At 38.3% G+C, this 26,198-nt stretch overlaps 3 protein-coding genes across 6 annotated transcripts; 1 reads left to right on the top strand and 2 right to left on the bottom strand.

Moving 5' to 3' along the window:
- Window positions 1-563: 563 nt before the first annotated feature.
- On the bottom strand, window positions 564-5,723 carry LOC120005072 (homeobox protein knotted-1-like 3). Of its 3 annotated transcripts, none has more exons than XM_038854511.1 (6): window positions 4,760-5,723; window positions 2,857-2,977; window positions 1,860-2,050; window positions 1,647-1,778; window positions 1,090-1,226; window positions 564-1,006 (listed from the first exon to the last, which is right to left on the bottom strand). In XM_038854511.1, exons 1-6 carry the CDS (start codon window positions 5,450-5,452, stop codon window positions 967-969), a joined length of 1,314 nt encoding a protein of 437 aa, XP_038710439.1. In that variant the 5' UTR covers window positions 5,453-5,723; the 3' UTR covers window positions 564-966. The 3 variants fall into 3 exon arrangements, with proteins under 3 accessions (XP_038710439.1, XP_038710441.1, XP_038710442.1); XM_038854513.1 differs by having other exon boundaries at window positions 564-1,003; window positions 4,760-5,452; XM_038854514.1 differs by having other exon boundaries at window positions 564-995; window positions 4,760-5,452.
- Window positions 5,724-14,827: 9,104 nt separating this feature from the next.
- On the top strand, window positions 14,828-18,452 carry LOC120005776 (hydroxyproline O-arabinosyltransferase 1-like). 2 transcript variants are annotated; one of them, XM_038855590.1, is made up of 8 exons: window positions 14,830-15,424; window positions 15,834-15,901; window positions 15,991-16,192; window positions 16,278-16,375; window positions 16,453-16,522; window positions 17,069-17,140; window positions 17,261-17,374; window positions 18,192-18,452. In XM_038855590.1, the coding sequence occupies exons 1-8, from the start codon at window positions 15,020-15,022 to the stop codon at window positions 18,246-18,248; spliced, it is 1,086 nt and encodes a 361-aa protein (XP_038711518.1). In that variant the 5' UTR covers window positions 14,830-15,019; the 3' UTR covers window positions 18,249-18,452. The 2 variants fall into 2 exon arrangements, with proteins under 2 accessions (XP_038711519.1, XP_038711518.1); XM_038855591.1 differs by lacking the exon at window positions 17,261-17,374 and having other exon boundaries at window positions 14,828-15,424.
- On the bottom strand, window positions 18,447-25,842 carry LOC120005775 (flotillin-like protein 3). Its single transcript, XM_038855587.1, has 3 exons — window positions 24,697-25,842; window positions 23,439-23,919; window positions 18,447-18,648 (listed from the first exon to the last, which is right to left on the bottom strand). Exons 1-3 carry the CDS (start codon window positions 25,621-25,623, stop codon window positions 18,620-18,622), a joined length of 1,437 nt encoding a protein of 478 aa, XP_038711515.1. The 5' UTR covers window positions 25,624-25,842; the 3' UTR covers window positions 18,447-18,619.
- Between the last annotated feature and the right edge of the window lie 356 nt (window positions 25,843-26,198).

Genomic DNA, 26,198 nt, shown 5'->3' with positions numbered 1-26,198 from the left:
AATGTTACGAGCTGAATCTCACATCAAAAGTACGAGATTGTGATGTGAAATTTATATGTGCATTGGGCTCTCCAACCTCAAAAACTTACTTTTAAAGTTGGTTCTTTTGATATCACCTTCAGCTTCAGCCACAGGCCCACAGTAACCTGAGTGGCAGAAACAAGTCTTTACTGCATCCACAAGAGGACAAAGGAAGGAAAGTTGGTTGGCGACAAAAGCAAAGAAGATAAAGAGATTCGCGCGGTTCTTTCAGGACCGAGACAGAAGAACTTCAATAGAGGAGAAGGATGGAACTTCAGTATGATCCGAAGAGTTGAGCTCTTAATTTCGAAGGTTGGATTGATATTTGAAAATAGAATTAATTATTTGATCCAACTGTAAGACTCTGCAAGGAAAGTTTAAATCCTAATCATAGTGGCTTACAAAAAGTCCGAATTAGAGTGTTCTGCAAAATATTTGACACCATGACCATGGGACTGATCTAGGATAAATGTTTATACACCACTTTATACCATAAGTGCCGCTAATGTAATGCTACATTACAATGCAAAGAAAGCAAAAAAGAAGGGGAAAAAAGGGGCTACAACCGCTGGTATATGACTAGAAGAAACGATACAAAAATTATTACACTGTACACTGACCACCCCAGTATTTTACACAAATATATGTGGTAAACCAAAACAAACACTAATTTGCCAAATGGATCCCACGCTACCCGATCCGGTATAACTAGTAAAGTACTTGAAATTCCGAAACTCCCTAATAAATTTGCATACTAAAGTGTCTTCTGAGCTTAGCATACCTCTAAATTGGCACAAATTGGATTCATCATCACATCCTTCCATCTTCTACGTTAATCCTTCTTTTACAGAAGCTATTCGTTCCAATTCCATGAATGTAGTTTGTTGGATTCATTACTTGATTGGAAGCCTGGAGCAGAGATCAATTGTTGATTTATTGGGCCAGTTAAACGAAACGGTTGCTGCTATTTTCACCTGCATTACTTCTTTTGAAATCAAGGTTGGTGTAAAGCTCATAAACCATTGCAAAGAAGTTGAAGAATGTGTGCTTAATTATAATGAGCAATACCTTTTGCGTTTGCTCTTCAAGACGGTGGAAGTCGAAGGATTACTATGCCAGTTTCTCTTTCTCTGATTGATAAACCAATTGTTTATTTGCTTTAGCTGCAAACCGGTTTCCTGCACCAGCCTTGCCTTGTCCTCTTCCTAAAAGTTGAAAGAGTAAATGACAGTTAACTTAGAGAACCAATGAGGGAGAATGCACCAATGGGCACTCTGCTAAACTATAATTAAAAGAGTTACTACTTAGTAGCTCAAGCAGTTTCGGCTTATAGCCTAAGTATTCTGATTTGGCTGTTTGCGTTCTAAACACTAACTTGTTTTAAACAAGGAAATTTCCAGGCTGGACACTTAGGAAGTTGCAAGAGTATCATCGAGGCAAACTTAGAGGTATTCTGGCTGACCTTTATCCACCCAACAAAACTTTTTGGGATGTTCAATGACTCCAGGTTCATAAAAACTTAAGGTACTTAGTAGCTCCAAAGCAACACATTCCAAGCTAATACTAATGAAACAGATTAATCAATGTCAAAATGCAATCTGAAGGACTACCAAGGCAACACTTACAGTAGGATATGGCCATTTGGAATGTGACTGCCACCAAGCCTTCAGAACCGACGTGGTGTCGCCAGGAAGTTTCCCTGCTCTTCTCTTGCGCAAAATCTCCTCCCTGATGTCTACAATTTTCTCCTTGTAACCCTTGAAGACAAAGAACTATCAGAACTATTGATAAGGAACACATGCAAACCTTAGGAATCAATAAGTCTTATCAACTGTCACCTGTTTTAGTTCATGCTTCAACTCTTGCCTTACACGCTCCATCAGGGACCTCTCACTCTCTGTCGGAATTAGGGGACCAAATCCCATACTATCGCCATCCAAACTTCCATCAAACATGTTAGCATCACTATCCACTTGGTCATCGTCATCTTCTGACATTGTTGCACCCGTTCCTTCACCAGGAGAAACCCCTGTACATACAGCAAGTAGGAGCAATGTTAGGCTCAGTATCACGTATCAGTTGCCTGCCATGCATTAAAGCTTATAGTATGCAAGAAGTGTATTATAGTGGAAACTTTATTTTACTAATAACGAAACATTCTTGTACCGGGACAGCTTCATGCATCATGACTCTATTGCTAATTGCTTCAAATGAATAACAAAAATAAACTGTCTCAAACATTCAAAGAAAAACACGTAGCACTGTATAAGCAACTTGAAACACCAACAGTCGGGAGAAAGGGAAATTGAAAAGGAAAGAAATAAAAGAGCAGGCAGATAGACATTAGTGTGAGTAACAGAAACCAGGAACAGACAGAACCAGAGGAAGAGATTCCATTCATTCACCCCATAAAGAACATAGATGGCAATGAATATAGACTTTAAAAATAATTTCACACTTAGTTCATAGAAAGATTATTCAAATCAGATGAGCAGCATACTAATCAAGAACAATCAGTAGTAAACTATACATCTGGAAACACTGCTACATATTGCAGCATCTTCATCCCCAACTACTTTCGCTACTTGGTTAAGAAGGTCACGTATCATTTTGAATATATAATGATCAAGTTCCAGTTAAATTAATTTTTTGCTTCAGAGTTCAGATTCCAAGCCAAAATGAAAATGAAATAGGGATACAGCAAAGGAAATTTGCTAAACCCACCAGTTAGGACATTGAAGACGCTAATTTTTTATATATAATTAATGAAAGTCTGTATGCAATATTGGCCAAATATACAATCCTAATTTATTTAGCGATATAACAAAACATCACCTGTTAAGCTCTGTAGTGATTGCTCTATCTCCCAGCAAGCCATTACTGCTTCCATTGCATGCACTCGGACATGTTGTTGCAGTTGTTCTTTAAAGGAACAAAGCAAGAGAACATAGTGTGTCTGAAATAACAAGAAAGAAAAACATCAAAACTTTTGATTCTATTTTGAGTGCCAGCTTTCTTCAAAACACATTAATCAACACTAGGAAACATCACACAATATAATCACACAGTGCCAATTGATGACAACGACAGCAGGGAAAAAGAAAAGGAGAGAGACAGATAGATGAATGTAAATTACATGTCAACAAGGACATCCCATAACCAAAACTAAATGTTCCGCCATTCTCGTAAGAGCAAACTATCATATAATACACACGCCTGTCTACAAACACAGATGGAGGAAGGGGAGAGAGAATTGTAAATGACATTCACAACAAAGAAGAGAAGAAAGGGAAGAGGATCTACGTCAAATTAAAAATCATTCATAAAACATAAAAAAAAATACATCAAAAGCTCTATTCTTCAGACTCTATCTACAACTAACCACAGGCGAGCATGTGGCCCAATGGTAGAGTTGCAGGCGAGACTGGATTTTCATTCCAAAAAGGAGTCATCTCAAAGCACACATGAGAAACATATCTTACACAATAAAGTTAGGGCCTCACAGATTCTTCCACTCGACACTGAAATACTCTTCTAAAGATTCTTGGCAATTGGCACATATACTGGCCTAGAAAACGCTTTTGTAGGACATCAAATCATCCGTAGATCAACATAAATGTGATTATGAGGATACCTTTGAATTCACCATGCAAAATTCACATACAAATTGACAAATTGTCATGTTCAGATTGAAGCTGAATGCAGAGCACTAGCCAAACGACAGACAGTATCCTGACATTTTCCAAGGAGCTCTAAAGCAATGGAGACAATTACATCCTCCCATTTATCCAAGTTTCAACTTTCTTCTCAATTTTACATTACAGCCATGTGTTATGTTCTCCTACTTTGACACCCCCATCTAGCAAAGTTGATTGAACAGATAAGCTTATGAGAACAACCAAAACAAGCCTCTTTCAACTTAATCATTATTGATAAGCTACTAAACTCCAAACTATTAGGGGTCAATAATTTTAAAAAACCAGACTCCGTAGTTCGAAACATAAGTTTCAGTTATGCAGCCTGTTACCGCTTGAACTCTTTGATCTTCTTTGAGCTCCTTCAATTTTACACTTGCCAACTATCGTGCAACCAAATTCTGCATACTCTTTGTCATTAATTCCTTACCTGCTAATCATCTCAACTACATATCATACAAAAGTAGGTGTCTAGAGTTACGCTAATCAAAGCCAGCTTTAGGTGGCCTTCACAGAACCAACTGATCTCAACAAGGGATTCTTCCATCCACCAAAATTGTTTTCTTATCTGTGAACACAAAGCTCACGCCATTAATAGAGCCATAAAACCGACACTACTTTTGGTTTTTCTATAAATTAACCAGTTTGTGACCTTTATGATCTATTCACCCAAAAGATCAGGATCAACCATCACCTAATTATCTCCCATAAAAGCCTCACTCAAACTTTCATCTATATAAAAACTGTTTGTCGGTGAGTCTTGGTTCACTCAATCCCTCAGAAGACAAGTCAATAGCCTCGAACAAAATGCTCTCAGAAGTCAATTATCGCTGGATAATTAATCGGAACCTGAATTGATAATCCACACAACTCCAACTCAATCCTACAACTAAAATCTACACAGGAAGGATCAGAATTGAATTATTTTAATTCCACAAAGAGAAACCTAACAGCAAATCAAAGAATTCAAACAGTTTTTGAAAAAGACCAACAACGTATAGCAAAACAAAGATAGAACTATGTAAAAAGCATTTTGGTGTTACCATGAACTGATCAAGCTCCTTATCATCACCAACCATTCCATGAGCCCCGCCGCCCAAGCCCGAGTACTTGGTCACCACATGCTGCGACTGAGCCAATTGTGCGTCGATCCTCGGTAGCTGATCCACTGGCGTCGCTATACGCAGACACGCTACATGCGCCGACAGCAGTTGCTCGTACAGCGGATGCGACAGTATTTCCGCCTTATTCCTCGCATTCTGCCAGTTTACCACTCCTTCTGCAACGCCTCCGGCGCCACTCTCCACCGCGCTGTCGCTCTTGTGATTCATGGTCTTGGCGTTGATGTTATTCTTCAAATCCGCGGAGTCGTGAGAGATTGCGTTGGCGATGATTGAGTCGCCGGCTGTCGCGGCAACAGCGGCCACGTCGTCGATGACGTCACTGTGGTTGCGATGAAGGAGTGACGAGGCGGAGCGGGAGAGCCATTGGTTGGAGGACTGAGACGGCGTGGAGTCGGAATTCGCGGTGGTGTGGAGGTTCAGGAAGTTGTTAGTATCCAAGAAGTTTGGAGGTTGTTGCGATGGTGGTGGCTGCTGCGGTTGGTTGCGGAGGAGAGCGGTGTTGAGCCAATTCGGTGGTGGCGCAGTACTGGAAATCTCCGGTAACTGCTGTTGTTGTTGTGAAAAGTGATGGAGAGGAAGGTCTTGTGAGAGGTGGTCGTGGTGAAAGGCCATGTTTGTCCTTCACAGAACAGATATAGATAACTAAGAGAGACGTTTCTGATAAAGACTACAACTCCATGCTCCATACGATAAAACGACAAAACGACTTCATTTCCAGGTACCTTGTGCAAGGGAGAGATAGAACAACAGTGATCGATGGAGCTTAGAGAAAAACGACGATGGTGACGATGGGGGTTCACTGTAAGCGTAAAGAGAGAGAAAGATGGAGGGAAGGTTAGGAAGAGGAGTGGTTTTGTGATAGCGGTTTTAGGTGAGAGAGACTACTTATACGAACCGGTCCGTGGAGCAGGAAGAAGATTAAAGTATTAAACTGATCAGATAACCCATAACATTTCTTAGTAAAAATCAGTTAAATAACATGCGAAATACCTAAAAAAACATATATCGTTGACATTAGATCACATTTGTTGGACAATAGATCACATAAATTTGTTGGACAATAGATCACATTTGGACTATAACAATATCATTTTATTGTCTCTTTTTTAATGGCCAAATAGGGGGTATGGTATTTGAATTTTGAATTGCCCCTTTGTTAATTCATTTGGCATCACCTCAACTATCACACTTACAACTACATCAAAATTTAATATTGGGCATCATCTCTATTACACCGAAAATTAAGTCAATAAATTTACATCATTGTACCTATGTATATTGTTATCCTATCACATTAACAAAATACACAATCAGATCAACAAAACACATTCTTCAATATATTTTATTAGACCCAACAAATTTACAACATTGTGGTTACTTTTAATACTTATTACCCTATCTAAAACTAGACTCTACACCACCATCTACATCACATTACTATACCAAAAGGTCATTCCCCTATACTTTACGCCTTCTTGTTAACCTAAGCTTGGGTTTAGTGTGGCAGAACCACAATTTATAATAATCACGGCAAGAAAATATGGTTAGTTCTACCTAAATAGGGGATTATATATATATAAATTTATCAATAAAGAACACTAATTATATTGGTTTCTTATAAAACCAAGAAAAAAGGTGGTGTTGAAAAGGCGTTTGTTTACGTGCGTGGACCTTTATGAGTCGTTGTTTGATTGGGTGGGGCGTCGAACGGTCAGTAATCATCAATGTGGCGAGAAGTGTTAGGTTTGATGTCTTTTTGCTGTTAATAATAGTTTTCAGTTGGGACGTAAAGCGCGTGGTAAACACGTGTGCAAGCCTGTCATGTGGACATAAGGAGTATTAGATCTGAGCAGGTGGGTGACATGATCCAGGTTGCCGTACGACCGAAACAGCGGCTTTTATCTCTCATTGTCGCAAAAACTGCTATCTATCTATCTCCTCTAGTCCTCTTGCATGTATTTGTGTTCCTCCGACAACGTTTGGAGCGAGAGAAAATACAGTTCTCCAAAAGATTATTAAATGCCAAGAGTGGAGAAGTGGTTAACTTAGTGGATTATAGGTAAAAGCAATCACAATCGTCCTCATTTAGGGGCATAGATGACTTTTAGTGTCTTTTTTACTGGATCATGAGAACTTATGGGATAAAATGTGTCAATTTATTTGTCTTATTTTCATGGGATAAGTGTGGGGTTTGTTTGGCTCCTAGACTTGTTTTATTTTATACAAAATTGCAAAGCAAGCTGGAAGCATGCATGGGTTTGTTGGGCCAATTGATTATTCACCAATGTAATTGCTCTAACGATACAATAGATAAGTGCAGTACTGCCTCTATATAATAATATTTATTGAAGAAATCCCTCCCCCATTAATCATTAAATAAATAAATACTTTAAATCAACATATCATTCACATATTACGCAATAGTCAATACACTTGGAGTGTGTTTTCCACGTCACTTAGTTAGCGTGATCAAATCATAAATATACTCACTCTACCGTCACCAATGGTTCTTCTTGGCCCGGTTCTTCCGTCGTCACTGGCGACAAACGGTCGCAAACTGGTGAAGATAAGAAGAACAAAAAAAAAGGAGGGGACCATGATGAGCAATTGGACCATTCGATGAGCAATTACGACTGGACTCTCCTCCGTCACTCGCGGGACAAGAACCCCTCGACACGCGTCATTCGATGAGCAATTGAACCATTTGTGGTCCCCATCTTGAAGCATGTGCCAGCGCCAAGTATAGCCTTATCGTAGCCGTCCACGTGGACTTAACATAGAAGTAGGGACCACCGAGAATTTTGACTTCTCTGACAGCCGCCGGATTAATCAATGGGAACAGTAGGTGGTCCCAAGAGATCGTGGGCCCCCCTCTCTTGTTTAAAGAATATAAAAATTGGAGGGGGCCCACAATGAGGGGGCACTGTTTGGTGTTTATGGCGAACTGTGCACCTTGATATGGATCGGGGGCCCCTGTAGTGCTGTAGTCTCTATCCAACGGCCTGTATTCACATTCACACTACAGGAAGCTACAAGCTTGGGGCCACTACAGAGCCCCTATCCCCTTGAAGTAGCATGGTCCCCTACCTAGTCGCTTTTTCTGTGTTTCTTTTTACATTTACTATTTTTGGATGTAGTAAAGGACATGCCGTCAGGCCAACGTCAGAGGTACAAAAGGGACAATGAGATGGCACTTACGTAATTTCAAAAATACGTCTGATTTTTTTCTGCTCCCATTTAACAGAAATGAGAGTTGATTTGTTTGATAATTAATTGAATTATGCATATATGTGTTTAAAATTCAATTTTAATCACAAAAACATAATTTTTTATGATATTTCAAAAAAAATCAACGAGAAATCTAGGCTCTAATTATAGGGGGCCGTGTGATGAATGAATTAGAAGTGAAATATGTCTTTATATAATTGTCTAATTCTGTCAATCGCTGTCTCCGACCTCGCATGATCTAAATTTCCATCCATCTCGTCTCAACTCCTCCCCTCGTAATTCAATGTTGCCTTTCAATTTGTTTTGTTGTTTCTCTTTGTTAGGTTATATATCTTCATTAATGGGCCATATAGTTATAGACTTTATAGTCTTATAGAGAAGAGAGACAAAATGCATGCTTATCACGTGCTTGGGTTTGCAAGGCAGACTAGCAAAGCGAGAAACGAAAAACCGGAGAGTGTTCTCTACGTGCTATGCTGGAGCGTGCTGAAAACTCTTCTTCCTCGAAATATCCGAACAGTAGCAGAAACCTAATTTTGAAAAAACAAAATAAAAAAATTTGAAATCCGGTGAGACGCGGTTCAGGTTTCGTAAAATAGCCGCTCGTATGTGTTTGGCAGTGTGTTGTAACTGTGTTCAGTTGCAACACAACTCACAGCACCACAGTTTTTTGTGACACGCTAAACAGCTTTTGCGTTCTAACTCACCTCACAACACCATAACTTTTTATCTCACAGCACCTCACCACACCTCACCACACTCCCAAACACTTACATTATATGTTAACTTGTCCTACGTAATCAAATTAGGTCAATTATTGTATTTTAAATTAATGTACAAGGTAAACCTTGAGTGATTTTATATTAATATTATTAGTCATCTAATATAAATGTAATTTTGATACGTCAAACGCACCGCACCACAGTTTTAAAAGTTATGTGCCAAACAGCATTTTGCGTTTCAACTCACCTCACAGCACCACAGTTTTATAACTCACAGCACCACACCACACCTCACAGCACCTCACAGCATTACCAAACAAACCCAGCTATCTTGTGTATACCAAGCGTGCCTATTCGCGGCGCTGTCAACGTCAACCAATCGAAACCCCCCACTTGGTCTTCATCCTGGACGGTCCTGATGGGCCCACACGTTTTACACGAGCCAATCCACACGGTATCCCATAAATTTTATAGTAATTGGATGGGACCGATAAATTTATTTTAAGAAATAATATTTTCAAATACTATGGAAGAGGCAAAAGTCTTATGTAAAAGAGGCTTGTCGTTGTCCTTCTCTTTTATTTGGTGGAATTTTGTGATTAAATGTCTGCCTTTCGAAGATTTAGGGGGGAAATATAATGATATCAACCTTAGTGGAGGATCAAGAGATGGCACGTGATTTGACAAACTTGTTTTCATTAACGTAGGATAATAATGAAAATTATATATTTTGTTAGTCTTTTAAATATTATTGGTAGACTGCAAATGAGCCATTGGTTGAGTGGCAATGACTTTGCATGTCCCTGACTGAGGTCATGGGTTCTAGTCTCACCTCCTCCGAATATTTACAAGGAGGTGTGTGGGCTTCGTCTGCCCCTATGTAGGCTTGATAGTCTGCCCCTACGTGGGCTTGATTTGTGCCTCCTGCGTGGGGCTTGTTGACACCTGTACTTTAAGAGGCTTGATCTGGTGGTGTGTCGTATATTGTGTTTGTACTTGTACTCAAAAAAAAAAAAAAAAATATTATTGGTAGACTTAATTCAAATGCGACGTAGCATTAGCAGTTGATTTTCTTACGAAATTATACATGACTTTCTAGAATTTGAGGGTAGAAAACTTGCGCTCCAAGGTGCAATTTGATACAATTAAAACGACCATTTTCTCATAACTTTTTATATTGGTCCATTAATGTTTCTCTATATTCAATATTCATTGACATTTTCAAAGCCTTCATATTCATGAATTCATGACCTTTTGAGCTTATAATGATATCTCGCAATTAAACCATAACTACTTGCATGATGACCCCTTCTAAACCATGACGAGGAGTTTTTTGCAAATATACATGCAAACAATGAATTATAAATGAAAGATGGCATCATCTTCGTCTAATTTAATTTGGCATTTTATAGATAGTGATAGCATATATATCACTATGCATTAATTCTTAAATTGGTAGGTTCTTCTATTATTATTGTATAAATCCATTGCATGAAACATATTGTCAATCTATAATAGTCGTATAAATAAAAGAAAATGCATAAAATAATTATGTAAATATAATATAAGTTGATAATGATTAATGGGTGTGGCGTAGTAATCTTTTTTGAAGTGTTGCCAAAAGGTTTTGAACTTTAAAAGTCACAAGTAATTAAGAAAAAAAGGGGGATCCAATCCCATTTTATGATAGATAAACATATATATGTCTCCATTCCAATTTGATCTCTTTTAATGCATTGGTGTATTATTTGACATTTATGTGAAAAATCAAATCAGAAAGTTTGGTTGAATTGATTGAAAAACCTGTTGAAAATCCACACCCCCATACACACCAACAATATTATCCGTTTTGGGTTATCCGATTCCCATAGATACATCGAGCCCGCACGGCTTTGTTTCTCCTTAGGCCCAAGCAAGTGGACTAAGTCCAACTCACTCAAGCCTAAAAAAATGCATTGTTGGTGGTTAAGGGTGAGTTTGCTCCTTATAAACAATGAGTTGTTCCCACATTTTACTGATGTGGGACTTAACAAAACCCTAATTTAATAATTTATGTCAAGCCATTTGTCTAAACCTGATCTGTGACATTTTAGGTGAAAAAATTTGACTTAAAACTAATCGGAGCGATAAGAACATGTATGTGATCATCCATATATTAAACATCCATAATTAAGCTAACAATTTCGGTCAAAATTACTTGTCTATGTATCATGTGAGATCTCATTAATAAAGATTTAGATCTCAATCTATATAGTCCTTAATTTTGCAAACGAATTTCTTTTCTAAACTGAAACAACAATGTTATGGATGAATGTTGGCGATTTGGAATGTATCAATAATTTCATGAGAATCTCATTCAAATTTAAGAAGTCATTTTGATTTTGAGGCCAAAAAGACTTAAGGATTTGACAGGTTGAGTTATGAGTGTGTGAACTCTTCGACTTTGAAATTATTGGATCTCAGTTTTTATGTTTAATTATCTCAAATAATAAGATGAACGCACATGATCCACGTAAAATCATGATTCCATTTCCACGTGATTCATGTAAAATTGTGTGGATCCATCTCTATTTGGCCATAACTAAGACAAGAAACACTGAGATTCGCAAGACTACTGTTAAAAACAACCTCCACAGCATTCCTTGTTGTGGGTGGGGGTGGGGGTGGGGGTGGGGGTATGCCCAATCAAATTCAACGAAGAAGCTTGGCTTTTATATACAGTGATTATGAAGAAAAAAAAAACAGACAAACACAGTAGTACTCACAAATTAAAAAATGACATCGAAAAAACCCTATAAATGTTTGAAATGTCTGGTTTTGTTAGGCGTGAAAATGGTGCGGATGATGACTCACATTGATGTGATCGACCTTATCCACAATAGTGAAAAACATAGACATTAAATTGTGTGTTGTTTTCTTGTTGAACACTTGCGTGTATGTTCTTTTGTACCGACTTCTATGTATACTAGTTGTAACATGATTGTGAAAGATAAAAAGGGGAAAAAAGATTATATGGTATGGATTTGGAAGAATAAAAAGTAGCAGCAAAAAATGCTGAAAATAGAATCTTGGAGGGAGATATGCATGATTGTGTTTTGATTGTACATATGTAGGTTGCATTGAATACTTACTAATTAATGGGAGTGTACATATCTGTAGATGCTCTAATTATAAAAGTGTGGAGATTGATTTGATTAATGACGAGGTTCATTATCTTTTATAATTTCATGACTAATTAGATTAATGAAGACTAGATACACTTGATTTTTGAGGTTTGATTTGATGAATGATAATATTTTGCTTTTGTTTTTTTTCAGTTTTAAGTCTACGATCAGTATAAGCATGCATGATTTGATTTATGATCACATGTACTAGAACATTTGGGAGGTGGGATGAGATGGAGATAGAGATGTGCACGTCCTCATATATTATGTTCCTTTAGGATTAGGTACTCTATTCATGGACCACAAAACCACTTCAAACTTGAAACCCAATGCTTTCATGGACCACACACCCAACCACTTACCACTTGCTACCTTCTAATTAACCAAAACCAAATTATGACACTTTTTTTATCTTTAATTGACTTGTATTTGATTATTTACAATAGTTAGGTTTCACTAATTCTCTTTCTTAATTCTGTAAGATAAATTGAATGCTAGTTTGCCTGTGAAGCAAGCGATATAATTAGTGCGAAATGAATGTCTAACTAAACAGTCTTACATGACAGTTTTATAAGCATTAAAGTATATATGAAGGAAGTTGTAAAAGATGTTATTAGCTTTTAAGTCGTTTTCATGGCGTGTGAAGAGTTGCAATGTCGGACTCAAAAATTGTAATAGAGATCTATAGCTTATCGAATTTACAAGTGATGATGATATGTCAATGGGGGTCACCAATAATCTATAGCTAGAGAACATCCGTCGTGAGATTTCTTGACATTGAGGTGGTGCCAGCCAAAAAAACCTCTAACGATTAAATTAACAACGTGATGCTTTTAAATAAACATAAAATAAAAGAGTGGAGGGGAAAATGGGAGGAGTTCACCGTGGTCATCTTAGTAATGCAATGTCGAGTACTCTGAGTAACTGAACTCGTGCACCCCTTTGGCCAGTGAGGCCATCGAGCTGGATTCGGTCTTGATATCAAAATTGGTCCCCTACAAGATCCACTGGAAGAGGCAAAAAGCAGCGGAATCAACATCCCCCAAACCAACCAGCGGCTACTATAATAGTATAATGTGACATGAAAGATGAGTAAAAAAGGTTGTCCAACAAGGGACATAAAAATGTATTTATATATACACTGTATATGCGTAAATAAGTGTGTTTTTTGAAGTGATGATGTTGATGTCGCACTATTTTTGCTTACTTCAAAGAAACTGTAACAGAGCTTGTCTACTGTTGCTTGATGTTGATTTTGCAAGCAAAGCATGAGGGAAGTGACTAATGAGACTCTTTTTTTTTTCAATAAAAAGAAATGCTGATTCAAAGGAAAATAATAAGCATAGTGAAATGCAATTTATTTATGTTGTTTTGTTTGGATAAGTGGGTGAAAGAAAATGAGTGAGAGAGAATATATTGGTTGTGTGACAGATGGGAAAGAACATGGTGATTGTGATCCTGATCCATTGTATTGGAAAATTGACAAATTAAAAAAAAGAAAGAAAGAAAGGTGATTGTTGAGGGGATATGTATAACATTTGTAGCATCAAATTATGCAACAATAATTCAGGATTCTTGAGGAATTTATTGGACAAATTGGTGTACACCTGGCAGTGGCAGGGTACATACTGACGTGTTGTTCATTGAAAAATATATATCAAGAAACACAATACAAAAAATATGATCAAATTGAATTGTGTCCCAAGTCCCAACCCACATCGATACAACCGAGTATAGGAGTAGAAAGGCCGGAATATTAATTTTGTATTGGTTGTGTGCGTCTTGGGCATAGTTACACTACACTTGTTTCCAATGTTCATTGAGAAAATTGTTCGAGTTATCAAAATGAAACAAATGTCAACTTTAAATGATTGATTTGAAATTTTTGAACATTTCGATAACAAAAATATAGTACACAATATTTTTGGTGATAATATGTTACATTAACCTAAATATTATGAAGAAATTAACCATTGAAATGTTTTAATAATTCACACACGATTTTCACATTATTGAGTCGGCATTTTTATCCACTTTTTTTCATGGGAAATGATGGGATTTTAGGGACCTTATAATCTCTCCGATGCCGACCCTAGAATTGGTATCCAATTCTCATGTTTTATAACATTACGCATTTTGGCCATTTATTAACCAATGCAATGCTTGATAACGACAAAAACACAAATCATTCATTCAACCAATTAAAATACCACTTGTTTGTTTATTTCAAATTTATTTGAAAAACCGATGAAGGCCCAATAGATTAACTTAGCCTTAAAAAAAGCCCACCAGACAGCGACGCACCTAATTAATGAGTAGGGAGAATTAAGACTCAAGAAATTTTTAAGAATATCATTTTTAGTTAAGGGGCTAAAATTTTTAATGATTCAAACTTTCAAAGGACCGAATATGAATTTCAAGCCACTTTCAAAATGCTTAAAAACTTGTTCATTTTTTAAAAATATACATATAATTTTGCCCCATTTACAAGTAATTTTTCAGGTCCTTTACTTTAACCATTTCTTACTTTTAGTGTCCTAAAAAAGAAAGGTCAAAATCAAAGATCTTTTAAAATCATAAATTTATTGAGTCCCTTAACCATAAATATTTTCCTTTAAAGTCCCTAAACCTTAATTTTCGCTAATGAATAGACCTTCGGTGAAACAAATCAACGCGGCCCATAAATATATGGCCCAATTTGTATTATTGTTAGGCCACTGGGCTCATTAATAGTTTCCTCCACTAGGCCTCGTTACTCCTTTGAAGTTTGATCCTTGCGGGTTTCAGTCGACGAATAGATCAAAGTGAGGAACCCAACCCAGTCCCAAAAATATATTAATTGATGAAAAACTAATTTTAATTTATATAAAAAAAAAATATCGTTGAAATTGCGCCTTCGGCTTGTTTCGCCAGCTTCTTCTTCAACTTTGGGATGGAGACGACAACTTTATAGGAACAACTACACATTTTTCACATTATTCTTTGCTCTTTCTGTAAAATTGCAGAGAGAAGAAGAGATGCTTGTGTAGATTACACAGAAGAATTTGATAGAAAGAGAAAACAGTATGGGTTGTGGGAATTCGTTCTACAGTCTACTGATAGCCTTCTCAGTGGCACTAATAACATACAATATAATCATCTCCGCAAATGCTCCTATCAAGCAAGAATTACCAGGTCCATCGAGATCATCAAGGTTATCCGTGGACCCGATCATTCAGATGCCTCTGGAGAGATCGAGAAGATTTGGGTCTGATAAGAAGAGGCTGTTTCATACAGCAGTCACGGCTTCAGACTCAGTGTACAATACTTGGCAGTGTAGGATCATGTATTATTGGTTCAATAAGTTCAAGGATGCACCGGGTTCTGAGATGGGTGGATTCACCAGGATTCTGCACTCTGGCAGGCCTGACAAGTTCATGGATGAGATCCCAACCTTTGTTGCCCAGCCTTTACCATCTGGAATGGATCAGGTATGTATGTCTTGTGAGTATTTGTGTGATTACTTCTCTGTTTCTCTTATTTTTTTGGTTATTTTGACTTTGAAGATTAGTTTCATTGCATTTGGGTTTTCTAATTGAGAGGTAATTATGGTTTCTATGATGATCGTGGGAAGGGTAGTTGTGGGTTTGGGACTACTTTCAAATTTGTTTGTTACTTTATGAGAGATCATAATTCAATTTAATTGGAATCATTGGTTTCAAATTTGTTTGTTATCACGAGTAATAGCCATATCAATATGAGGTGCCTACTTCATTAATCAGGAACTGATGCTGCTCTAGAAGTCAGATATCATCATTTTCACCAATTTTAATATGTACTTGATTATAACTAGACATTGCCTTTTATAGATTGCTTAACTTGAAATCTCATAAAATACAGGGCTATATAGTCCTCAACAGGCCTTGGGCTTTTGTACAATGGCTTCAACAAGCAAACATCCAGGAAGAGTATGAGAAACTCCCTACTTCTAGCAATCAGCTAATCATGTTTATTAAGGTTGTCCCATGTTTACCTGATCATTCTTACCATTTACCAGTTACATACTGATGGCAGAACCAGATCATATCATTGTCAAGCCCATACCAAACTTATCTAAAGATGGGCTTGGAAAGGCCTTTCCTTTCTTTTACATTGAACCAAAAAAGTATGAGACAACTATCCGGAAGTATTTTCCTGCGGACAATGGACAAGTAACAAACATTGACCCAATAGGAAATTCTCCTGTCATTCTACCAAAGGTATTTTTTGTCATGTTTTTCGTAAATCCAACCAATGTCATTTTTGGTTTTGGCCACATCTTGATTGTGTATGAAACATTTGTAGGAATCCCTTAAGAAGATTGCTCCTACATGGATGAATGTTTCCTTGGCAATGAAGAAAGATCCTGAAACTGATAAAGCCTTTGGCTGGGTTCTTGAAATGTGAGCTTTTCAATGAGTACGCAGTATGTGGTCTTCCCATCCTTTATTCGTTTCCCTGATATTTGTTTACAAGACAGGTATGCCTATGCTGTTGCATCTGCTCTGCATGTTGTTGGCAACATATTGCACAAGGACTTCATGATTCAGGTTTGATGAGATCAACATTTCTTCTTCGGGCCTTCCATTATTTTGGTTCTAATATAGTATGCTACCACACTAGTATCATTTATTTCTATGCAAGAATGATGATGACGGAGTCCATCATCTCCAACTGCTTGCGACAGAACTTGTCCAACCTCTAGCGATAGGCATTGGAGTCTTGAGTATAGACTTTTAGAATGTTAAGGAAGAAAGCTATGTAGTTTTATATTGCCGGGAAAAGCATTGCTAGAGCTCTAACAGACTGAAATCTGAATTTAGTCGAGAGCATGTGACACAGTTTTTTAGAAGCTGAAGTAGCTAATCCAGTAATAACTTTTAACATTATACACATTACACACATTACTTTCAAATTTTTCAAGTTCCACTAGCTTCATTGAGAATCCATAAATGGCTATATGTGGTCCTTAAGTCCTTTTCTTGTGTCTCTTAAGTGTCCTTGGTTTGGAAGGAGAATACAGTTCTATATTTTTGAAGCAGATAATTATTGCTCACCCTTGCCTCACCGGTTACGGGCTTTTTGACTCTTTTCAGCCTCCTTGGGATACAGAAATTGGTAGCAAGTTCATAATTCATTATACATATGGATGCGACTATGATATGAAGGTATTATTTGGTCAATTACTTCTGGTTGTCTTATGGTGTTATTTATTTTGTGGATTAGTTGTCTATAGTGTTCCTGAAGTACAACGTCAGGTTATGGTATTGACTTGCTCTTATTTTCAGGGTCAGTTAACCTATGGAAAAATCGGGGAATGGAGGTTTGACAAAAGATCTTATGTTACTGTTGCACCCCCAAGGAACCTTACCCTACCACCACCGGGTGTTCCTGAAAGTGTGGTGTGTTTTCTATCACAATTGGAATCTAACTGATTGCTACATAATTCACACTAAAAAAATGCAACTTTAACTGATTTAGAAGTGCATAGCTAGTACTTTTTTTTTTCTTTCCCTTCTAACAACATGAAGTATGAGGAGTGAATGGCCTAGGCATTTCGATATAAACTCAAAGCAGCACCATCAGAAAGTCCTTAAAACTAGAATGTGGAGGAGCTATACTTATCTTTGATTTCATTTGATTAGCGTAATGTTTCTTGGCTCACTTGTTGGCATGAAGGGGTGAACTAGGGGTATGAGGGGGTTGGTGGAGGTCCTATTTTATAATGACCCACTTTAAACAATAAGCTAGTGGAACGAAGTTTAAACGAGGTTAATGGTGCGGTATCAAATAGTTGGCATTTGACTTTCTGAGTTTCTGTACAGTCGTAAAACTATATTGTAGAAGGAACTTCTTATTTTTGGAGAGGAGGTGAGGGTAGCTTTGGTAAGGCAAAGCTACCTTTCCTCTCTTGGCCAACTTTCATGGGTGAGACCCAGACTCTAACATGTTATTTTCCACCTCCTTTTACTTGTTGTCGATCTCCCTAATCTCATTCTCGTAGAGACACATTGAAGAAAAACTCAATATCTACTGCAAGATGGTTGTTTAAGTTGATAGAAATTTGATAATACGAGATCTACCAGTTGAGTTTATGAGGCTCAGCAATTTGTCCTCGCATGTCTTTGGTTGCTAACAGTAAAACCAAGAGTGTGTTGTGCTTTTATGAGCTCCATCTCTTGCCCAACTGAGAGCTTTCTTTGTGAATGTAATTTGCAGGTGACCCTAGTAAAAATGGTGAATGAAGCCACCGCAAATATTCCGAATTGGGGGTAAAGTCAACAAAGCTGCTTTACATGGGCTTGTGGGCACTTACTGATGAGTGTAGAGACGCCATGTGATGTACATTTGTTGAATCTGTATGTTATGTTGAATCATTTTGAATCCTCTACTGAATTTATCATATTTTGTTTGGTAGGCGCACATGGAAATTTGTTTTCTTATTCGATGAATGTAGATAATGGACAAGTTGAATAATAAGTCATTGATATACTTGCATTGATTGTCAAAGGTACAAAGGAAGATGAACAGAGCAGGGAAAAGAAATGGAAATATGCTGATGATATATCAGTATAAAACTTAATGAACCATAAAAAAAAAATCCATTAGAATCCAAATATGCAAAAAAACATTCTGCAGTTCATGGTTTAGTTGCCATTGGAGTTCGTCAAGCTCCCTGTTAGAGAAGTGAAAGGATATGTTAGAGAAGTAAAAGATTTGTATTTCACTATATGTTGATTGTGTACAACATGCCTTTATATAGGCGTTAGAAAGGAAAAGTAAGAAAAATAATTTCAATAAAGTAAATCAAAGATGTTGTTGATATCTTTGACAAATTCAAAGATTTTGTTGATTTGTCAAAGATATCATTGATATTTTGTAGATATCTTTGACAAATTCAAAGATTTTGTTCATTTGTCAAAGATATCAAAGATTCTGTTGATATCTTTGACATCCCCCCTCAAACTCAAGTTGGTGCAGTAGAAGTAAGCTTGAGTTTGGAAACTAAGTCTCTGAAACGACCTGGCAGGAGTGGCTTGGTGAAGAGATCAGCAGGTTGGTCAAGAGTAGATATTGAGCAGAGTTGAATAGTTCCCTGTGTGACATGCTGACGAGTAAAATGGCAATCAATCTCAATGTGTTTGGTACGCTCATGGTAAACATCATTGTGAGCAATGTGGATTGCACTTCTATTATCACAAAATAGAGGTGTAGGACTGCGAGATTGAACTCCCATATCTCCAAGAAGCCAACGAAGCCAAACAATTTCTTGAGTGGTAGTAGCAAGTGCACGATATTCAGCCTCCGTGCTCGAACGAGCAACTGAAGTCTGCTTCTTGCTTCGCCAAGAAATGAGAGAATCCCCTAACAAGATGCAAAAGCCAGTGGTTGATCGTCTATCAGTGGGATCACCAGCCCAATCGGAGTCAGAGTAGGCGTGCAACTCAAGTGAGGAAGCAGCAGAAAAATGAAGGCCATAATAAAGAGTTGCTTTGATATAACGCAATATATGAATGACTGCTTCATAGTGGGAAGAGCGAGGAGCTGACATGAATTGACTAACAACATGTACAGCATAGGCTATATCAGGGCGGGTGACAGTAAGATATACGAGACTACCAACCAATTGTCGATAGAGGGTGATATCACTGAGAGGAGTACCATCAGAAGGTTTAAGCTTGATATTAGGTTCCAGTGGAGTAGAAGTAATCTTACTATCTGTGAGACCAGCCCGAGCAAGTAAATCAGAAGCATACTTAGCCTGAGATAAATAGTACCCGGTAGTGTCCGAGAGTACTTCAAGGCCAAGAAAGTAACTTAGAGAACCAAGATCCTTCATCTCAAATTGTTGTTGAAGATATTCCTTAAGATCAGTGATACCAGAATAATCATCTCCTGTAATAATCATGTCATCGACATAAATTAGTAGAAAAACACAGCCTAAGGCTGTCCGACGAACAAAGAATGCTGAGTCATAAGAACTGGATTGAAAACCACGTTGTTGAATAGTAGAGCTAAACTTGGCAAACCATGCGCGTGGAGCTTGTTTGAGGCCATATAAGGCACGACGAAGGCGACAGACTGTATTAGGGGGATGTGAATAGCCAGGAGGAGGTTTCATATAGACTTCTTCAGCAAGATCACCATTGAGGAAGGCATTCTTCACATCCATCTGTGACAATGTCCAGCCTCTAGCAGCAGCAATAGCTAACAGACTGCGTACTGAAGTAAGACGAGCAACTGGAGCAAATGTCTCTTCATAATCAATGCCATACTCCTGAGTAAAGCCTTTAGCAACAAGACGGGCTTTGTATCGCTCAATAGAACCATCAGACTTGGTTTTTATTTTGTAAACCCATTTGCAACCAATAGCAGACTTATCTGGTGGGAGAGAAACAAGATCCCAAGTATGAGATTGCTCAAGTGCCTGCAATTCTTCAGACATAGCTTGTTGCCAAACATGATTAGATTTGGCCTCCGAATAGAACTGAGGCTCATATAAGGTAAGAGTAGTGGCAAAACACTGAAAATCACGAAGTTTAATAGGAAGTTCTCTTACCCGGGTAGAGCGTCGAAGAGTAGGGGAACTGGTAGTGTCTGCAGTAGATCCATCAGACAAGGAAGACAGTTCAGGAGCAGGCAAAGTAATTTGAGTGTCACCTGTATGAGACTCAGAGGGAGATGGTTCATCAGGAAATAGATCAACCATGTTAGTGGGAGAAGGAAGAGATAAGAAATGTGATACTGAGGAGAACAAAGTGTTTTCCAGAAATACGACATGACGAGAAATGCGAAGTAGTTTGGAGATAGGATCCCAACATCTATAACCTTTATGTTCTATCCCATACCCAAGAAAACAGCAAAGACGAGTACGAGGTTCTAATTTATTGTGTTCATGTGGTTGAAGGAGAACAAAACAAACACATCCAAATACTTTGAGTAAATTGTAGTTAGGAACAGACCCATAAAGACGTTCATAAGGCGATTGATTACCAATGACTGATGAAGGAATCCGATTGATGGTAAACACAGCAGTGAGAGCTGCTTCACCCCAAAAACGTGCAGGACAAGAGGCAGAGATAAGGAGAGCCCGAACAGTATCTAATATGTGTCGATGTTTACGTTCGGCTCTTCCATTTTGTTGGGAAGTACCTGGACAAGAACGCTGACAAATAGTGCCATGGTCATGTAAAATGGTTAAGAATTTAGAATCCTTATATTCCATGGCATTATCAGTGCGAAAAGTTTTAATAGGACATGAAAACTGAGTTTTAATCATCTGAGAAAATTCATGATAGATTGTAGTAAATTCAGAACGAGTTTTCATGAGATAGATCCATGTAAAACGAGAGTAATCATCGACAAAAATTACAAAATATTTGGATCCCCCCATAGAAGCAGTAGGAGAAGGTCCCCAAATGTCAGAGTGCACAAGGTCAAAAGGTGCATGAGAAACAGAATCACTATTATTGAACGATAAAGCAGATTGTTTAGCTAGAGGACAAGTTAAACAATCAAAATGATTATTAGAAACAATTCCCAAATGACCATGAGAAACAAGAGACTGAATACGACTAACAGAAGCATGACCCAATCGAGAATGCCAGAGACTCAAAGAGGAAGCTGGAACTGTGGATGCAGCGAACTCATGACACGGGAGAGTAGGATGCAAGGGGTGCAAAGAGATGAGCTCATACAGTCGCCCAACTTTACGGCCTGTCCCAAGCGTCTGTCCCGTCTTCGGATCCTGTACAGAACAGCCAGAAGGAGTAAATAGAATATGAAGACCAAGTTCACATAACTGACCAACGGATAACAGGTTCAAAGTGAGTTGTGGAATAAGAAATGTATTGGACACTGATAGGTTTGGAGTAGATATGTGCCCAATATGACTAGCTTTTATCCTTGAACCATTGGCAGTTTGTATAGATGGCAAATGCGAAGAAGAGTGTGTGGAAGTGAAAAGAGTAGAGTCAGCAGTCATATGATTGCAACATGCTGAGTCAAAGAACCATGATGATGATTTACCTGACACAGTGGTGGATGCTGAAATAGAATGGTTACCAGAGTTAGAAAGGAATTGACGAAGTAGTGACTCAAGATCACTGGTCAATTGAGTGGTTGTGGGTACATGTTCAAGACTCTCCTGTGCAGTATGATCAGTTGTGGCAGCGGAAAGATGTGTTCTGGAATGAGTGCCCTGAGTTGATCCACCTTTGCTGGGACAATCTTGTTCATAGTGTCTTGGTCCAATTTTGCGACATATGCGACATTTGCGAGTTGGACATGTAAGTATCATATGACCAGATAGATGACAATATCGACACTTTGAAGAAGTGTCAGCTTTCTTTGTTTGGTGTACCTGAGGAGTGGCAAGTACTGTGTCGAGATGTCGTGGTTGACGGATCGAGAGCCGTGTTTCTTCAGAAACAAGATCATCAAGGGCTTGATCAAGAGTGGGTAATGGCTTCTGATGAAGTAAGGCTGCACGAGTAGGCTCAAAAATATCTTGTAAGGCCATAAGAAATTGAATCAGCCGGCGATGGTCTTTATATGTGGTAAAAGCTTTGGCATCTTCAGTATTCTTCCAGACTGGTTCAGTAGGAGTGAGTTGATCCCAGAGAAACTGCATTTGAGAGTGAAAGTCAGTGACAGTTTGTCCGGATTGTTGACGTAGCTGATTGAGATTCTGAATTAGCTGATATTGATGAGAGAGATCGGTGGCAGTGTAACGATGAGCAAGATGATCCCAGAGAGTTTTGGCAGTATCAAATCGACCAAAGTGAAGATTGATGGAGGATACTGAAGTATTACGAAACCAAGTGATGATTTGATGATTTTTGCTATCCCAAGTTTCTAAACGTTCAGCAAACTTATCATCAGCTTCATCTTGGGATTGTGTAGGTAGAATGAAATCACCAGTGACATATCGCCAAAGTCTCCTACCCTTGAGAAAGCTGCACATGGCTTGTGCCCATAAAACGTAGTTACGCCCATCTAACACAATGTTGATGGGTTGAGAGACATCTGATTTGTCCATAAGTGCAATAAACAGGTGCAAAAATAACAACCAGATCAAGGAATGACGAAAGAAAGGACTGCAGTAGGCAAGAAAGATGAAATAGAATTTGAAGGTGAGAAACTGATATGAAATGGGATAGTGATTACCAAGGCTCCGATACCATGTTAGAGAAGTGAAAGGATATGTTAGAGAAGTAAAAGATTTGTATTTCACTATATGTTGATTGTGTACAACATGCCTTTATATAGGCGTTAGAAAGGAAAAGTAAGAAAAATAATTTCAATAAAGTAAATCAAAGATGTTGTTGATATCTTTGACAAATTCAAAGATTTTGTTGATTTGTCAAAGATATCATTAATATTTTGTAGATATCTTTGACAAATTCAAAGATTTTGTTCATTTGTCAAAGATATCAAAGATTCTGTTGATATCTTTGACACTCCCCATCCAGGCCGGTGGCAGCATCCCAGTTTGTTCATGAACAATATTAAGCAACGGCGGCAACATCTTGTAAACCCCAGCAACCTCCTTCATGGCAGCGCCATCATTGCCACCACCAGCACCAGAAGCATCGTTGGTCCACACACTAATCTTGGGCTGCAAACCACGCACGGCCTCAGCATTAATCTTAGCAATATCTTGAAACATTCCACCACTTATCATCAAGTAGTCCCTTAAAGCTCTGTAGTCGCCACCAAGTGAGTCGAGGAGGGTGCGAATGTATGTTCCTTGGGCTTTGGCCATGGCAACGAGCCCTTCCGCCTCCTTTTGCTTTGCGTAGAGTTCACCGTCAGCGACTTGTTGACGTGCAAAGAGTGCTGCCCCTGCACTTGCCTTTTGTGCCTCTGCCTCTTTTTCATTCTGGTACAGAAGTGCTTCTGAGGCCTTTTGTTTCTTGTACAGCTCCCAATTTGCCTCTTGAACCTTCAAAATTATTTTTTTTTTAAAAATAGTGTCATGCATATAACATCAATATAGATTACTTGAAACCGCACAAAATATTAGCATGATTGGTTATTAAGTTCTGCCTAATTTTCCACTGTTTTTATCATCTTCTAGGAGGACGACAACATGAGTGAACCAATAACTCAAACTACAAGAGCATAAATAGGACATAAAAAAAAACATTGGCAATAACAAAAGAGAACATACCCAGATAGGATTCTGGCTAGAAAACAAACATTTTCTTTCTCATGGTGACCTTTGGGTCTACAAACATACACTCTATTTTTAGTAACCAACAACACCATACAATCTTCCCTTTAGACATTTACTACGAGCCTAAACTCAAGTTGACAATATTGCTTCGAGTGAAAATCGAACTCCCACATCGTGAGTCCATATGATTTGATTTCAGAGATATTCAACAACTAAGCACCCAAGTGGTTCACACAAACAAAAAAACACATTACACACTGTCACTCAAAAATCATTATGCTCAACTCTGGCACTAGATGAGTACTCTCTCAACTCTATTCCACATTGTAAAACATCAAAATTCTTCAAACGACTTATAACATATCAGACATTCTATGATACACAATTTAACATCTATGCATATGATGACTTCAATTCACTAAAATACATACTATATGTTTCAAAAAAGCTTATCTTGGTTGGTTCAATAGTCCCTACATGTCAACAATTAGGCACATGACAACACACAAATTTGTAATAACTAAAACAGGGTGAACTACTTACCTTGGTTTCATACTCAACGCTGGCTTTAGTAAGTAACTCTGCCTTGAGTTTCTCAGTCATAGTCAGGGCATTCATCTTCTCGACCTCCCTCTGCAGCTCTGCCTCTCTGATCGCCACCGCCTTCTCCGACTCCACCTTCGCCACATGTGCCTCCCTGGCCCACCCAGCCTTCTTCTTGGCCAACTCAGCATCCGCCTCGGCTGCCTCCGCCTCTCTCTGGTTCTCAAAAACCTTCACTTCAGTCCTCACTTTAATCTCCTCCTTCTTCCCCTGTCCTTGCCTCTGCGTCGCAATTATCTTCGTCTCCGCATCAATCTTGGCCGCATTCTGCGTGGTCTGTCCCTCCCGAAGCTTAGCCCCAACTTCTCCCTTCATCCTCGCCTCCGCGACATCGACTTTGGCCTGATTGGCCGCCTCCATCTGAGTCTTCTGACCCAAATAAGAGAAATACTCATGACCAAGCACATCAACAAGTTGTTTCACATTGGCGTTGTAAATTAATAGTCCAAATTGGTTTAATTCAAGCTGAACTTTCCCGAAAACCTCCTTTTTGAACTCTTTAGTGCCTCTGAAGATTTCTTCCATGGTCATGGAAGCGGCTAAGACTCTCGTTTCTCCTTCGATTACGCCCTGAACGAGATCATTGACGTGAGCGGATCCTTTGTCGTATTGAGCGATGAGTCTAGCGTACAAGAGAAGGCTCTCCTTGTCGTCGACACGAGGACCGATTGTGAAGACGGCCGGGAGGACAAAGGGAAGCTTCTCTGCGCTCATGGCTTGGACGTTGAAACTGTAATTGACCGGCGAAACATCGAAGACCTTGCAGGATTGGCCAGGGAAGACCCATCCCTTCTTGGCTAGCTTGATATCTTTGATTCCGGCGCCGGTAAAGGCCAGATACTCGGACGGATTAGCAACTCTATACATGATGACGTTGTGTTTTGCAGAAGAGAGACCTGAATCGACTGAAAAGCGAAAAGTAGTTCAAAACAAATGAATTTTTTTTTTATAGGAAACTAGAATGACTCGTTCTACATGCTAATAACTCCAACAGGAAATGGATTGGAGACTAATTTACATAATACGACTCTTCATTCTCCAATCCATTTTACAGGAAACTTTCCCAAACGAGACTAGTATACCATACAGACGTCTTTCCCTGTGTGTGTGGTTTAAGACTTGATGACAAAATTGATTATTCAATTACAAAAGGAATTATGATCTATTCTTGAATAGTATTTCCTAGTGAAATATGATTTTTTTTTTTTTGTTTTTACTTAATTTTATTCATCTTTATGACTTGTGAGATGAGATTGTAACCAAATTTTACAGTTGCACAAGGATTAAGAGAGAATCTTTTAAGTTGGAATTTATTCTCTTCAGTATGCCATGATACACGGGATTTTATTATTTACGGTAATCGGGCGTGATAAGGTATTAGGTGATAAGTTTAGTTATTGGTAATTATTTTATGTAATGTAATTCTGTTAGGATTTGCGCCT

Source organism: Tripterygium wilfordii, chromosome 9 (genome assembly GCF_013401445.1).
Source record: "Tripterygium wilfordii isolate XIE 37 chromosome 9, ASM1340144v1, whole genome shotgun sequence".
Lineage (NCBI taxonomy): Eukaryota > Viridiplantae > Streptophyta > Magnoliopsida > Celastrales > Celastraceae > Tripterygium > Tripterygium wilfordii.
The sequence above is the reverse complement of the archived record's forward strand: the minus strand, read 5'-3'. Positions and strand labels throughout refer to the sequence as shown.

What these genes read in the sequence shown, in the direction of transcription:
- LOC120005072 (XM_038854511.1), bottom strand. Translation starts at nt 5,452, where the DNA reads ATGGCCTTTCACCACGACCACCTCTCACAAGACCTTCCTCTCCATCAC. An exon ending in AGGAGCTTGATCAGTTCATG is followed by an intron (nt 2,978 to 4,759) that starts GTAACACCAAAA and finishes TTGTTATTTCAG; the next exon opens with ACACACTATGTTCTCTTGCT. An exon ending in ATCACTACAGAGCTTAACAG is followed by an intron (nt 2,051 to 2,856) that starts GTGATGTTTTGT and finishes CTGTATGTACAG; the next exon opens with GGGTTTCTCCTGGTGAAGGA.
- LOC120005776 (XM_038855590.1), top strand. Translation starts at nt 15,020, where the DNA reads ATGGGTTGTGGGAATTCGTTCTACAGTCTACTGATAGCCTTCTCAGTG. An exon ending in TTTGGCTGGGTTCTTGAAAT is followed by an intron (nt 16,376 to 16,452) that starts GTGAGCTTTTCA and finishes TTTACAAGACAG; the next exon opens with GTATGCCTATGCTGTTGCAT. An exon ending in GATGCGACTATGATATGAAG is followed by an intron (nt 17,141 to 17,260) that starts GTATTATTTGGT and finishes TCTTATTTTCAG; the next exon opens with GGTCAGTTAACCTATGGAAA.
- LOC120005775 (XM_038855587.1), bottom strand. Translation starts at nt 25,623, where the DNA reads ATGTATAGAGTTGCTAATCCGTCCGAGTATCTGGCCTTTACCGGCGCC. An exon ending in GCGTTGAGTATGAAACCAAG is followed by an intron (nt 23,920 to 24,696) that starts GTAAGTAGTTCA and finishes ATAATTTTGAAG; the next exon opens with GTTCAAGAGGCAAATTGGGA. An exon ending in GCTGCCACCGGCCTGGATGG is followed by an intron (nt 18,649 to 23,438) that starts GGAGTGTCAAAG and finishes CTTCTCTAACAG; the next exon opens with GGAGCTTGACGAACTCCAAT.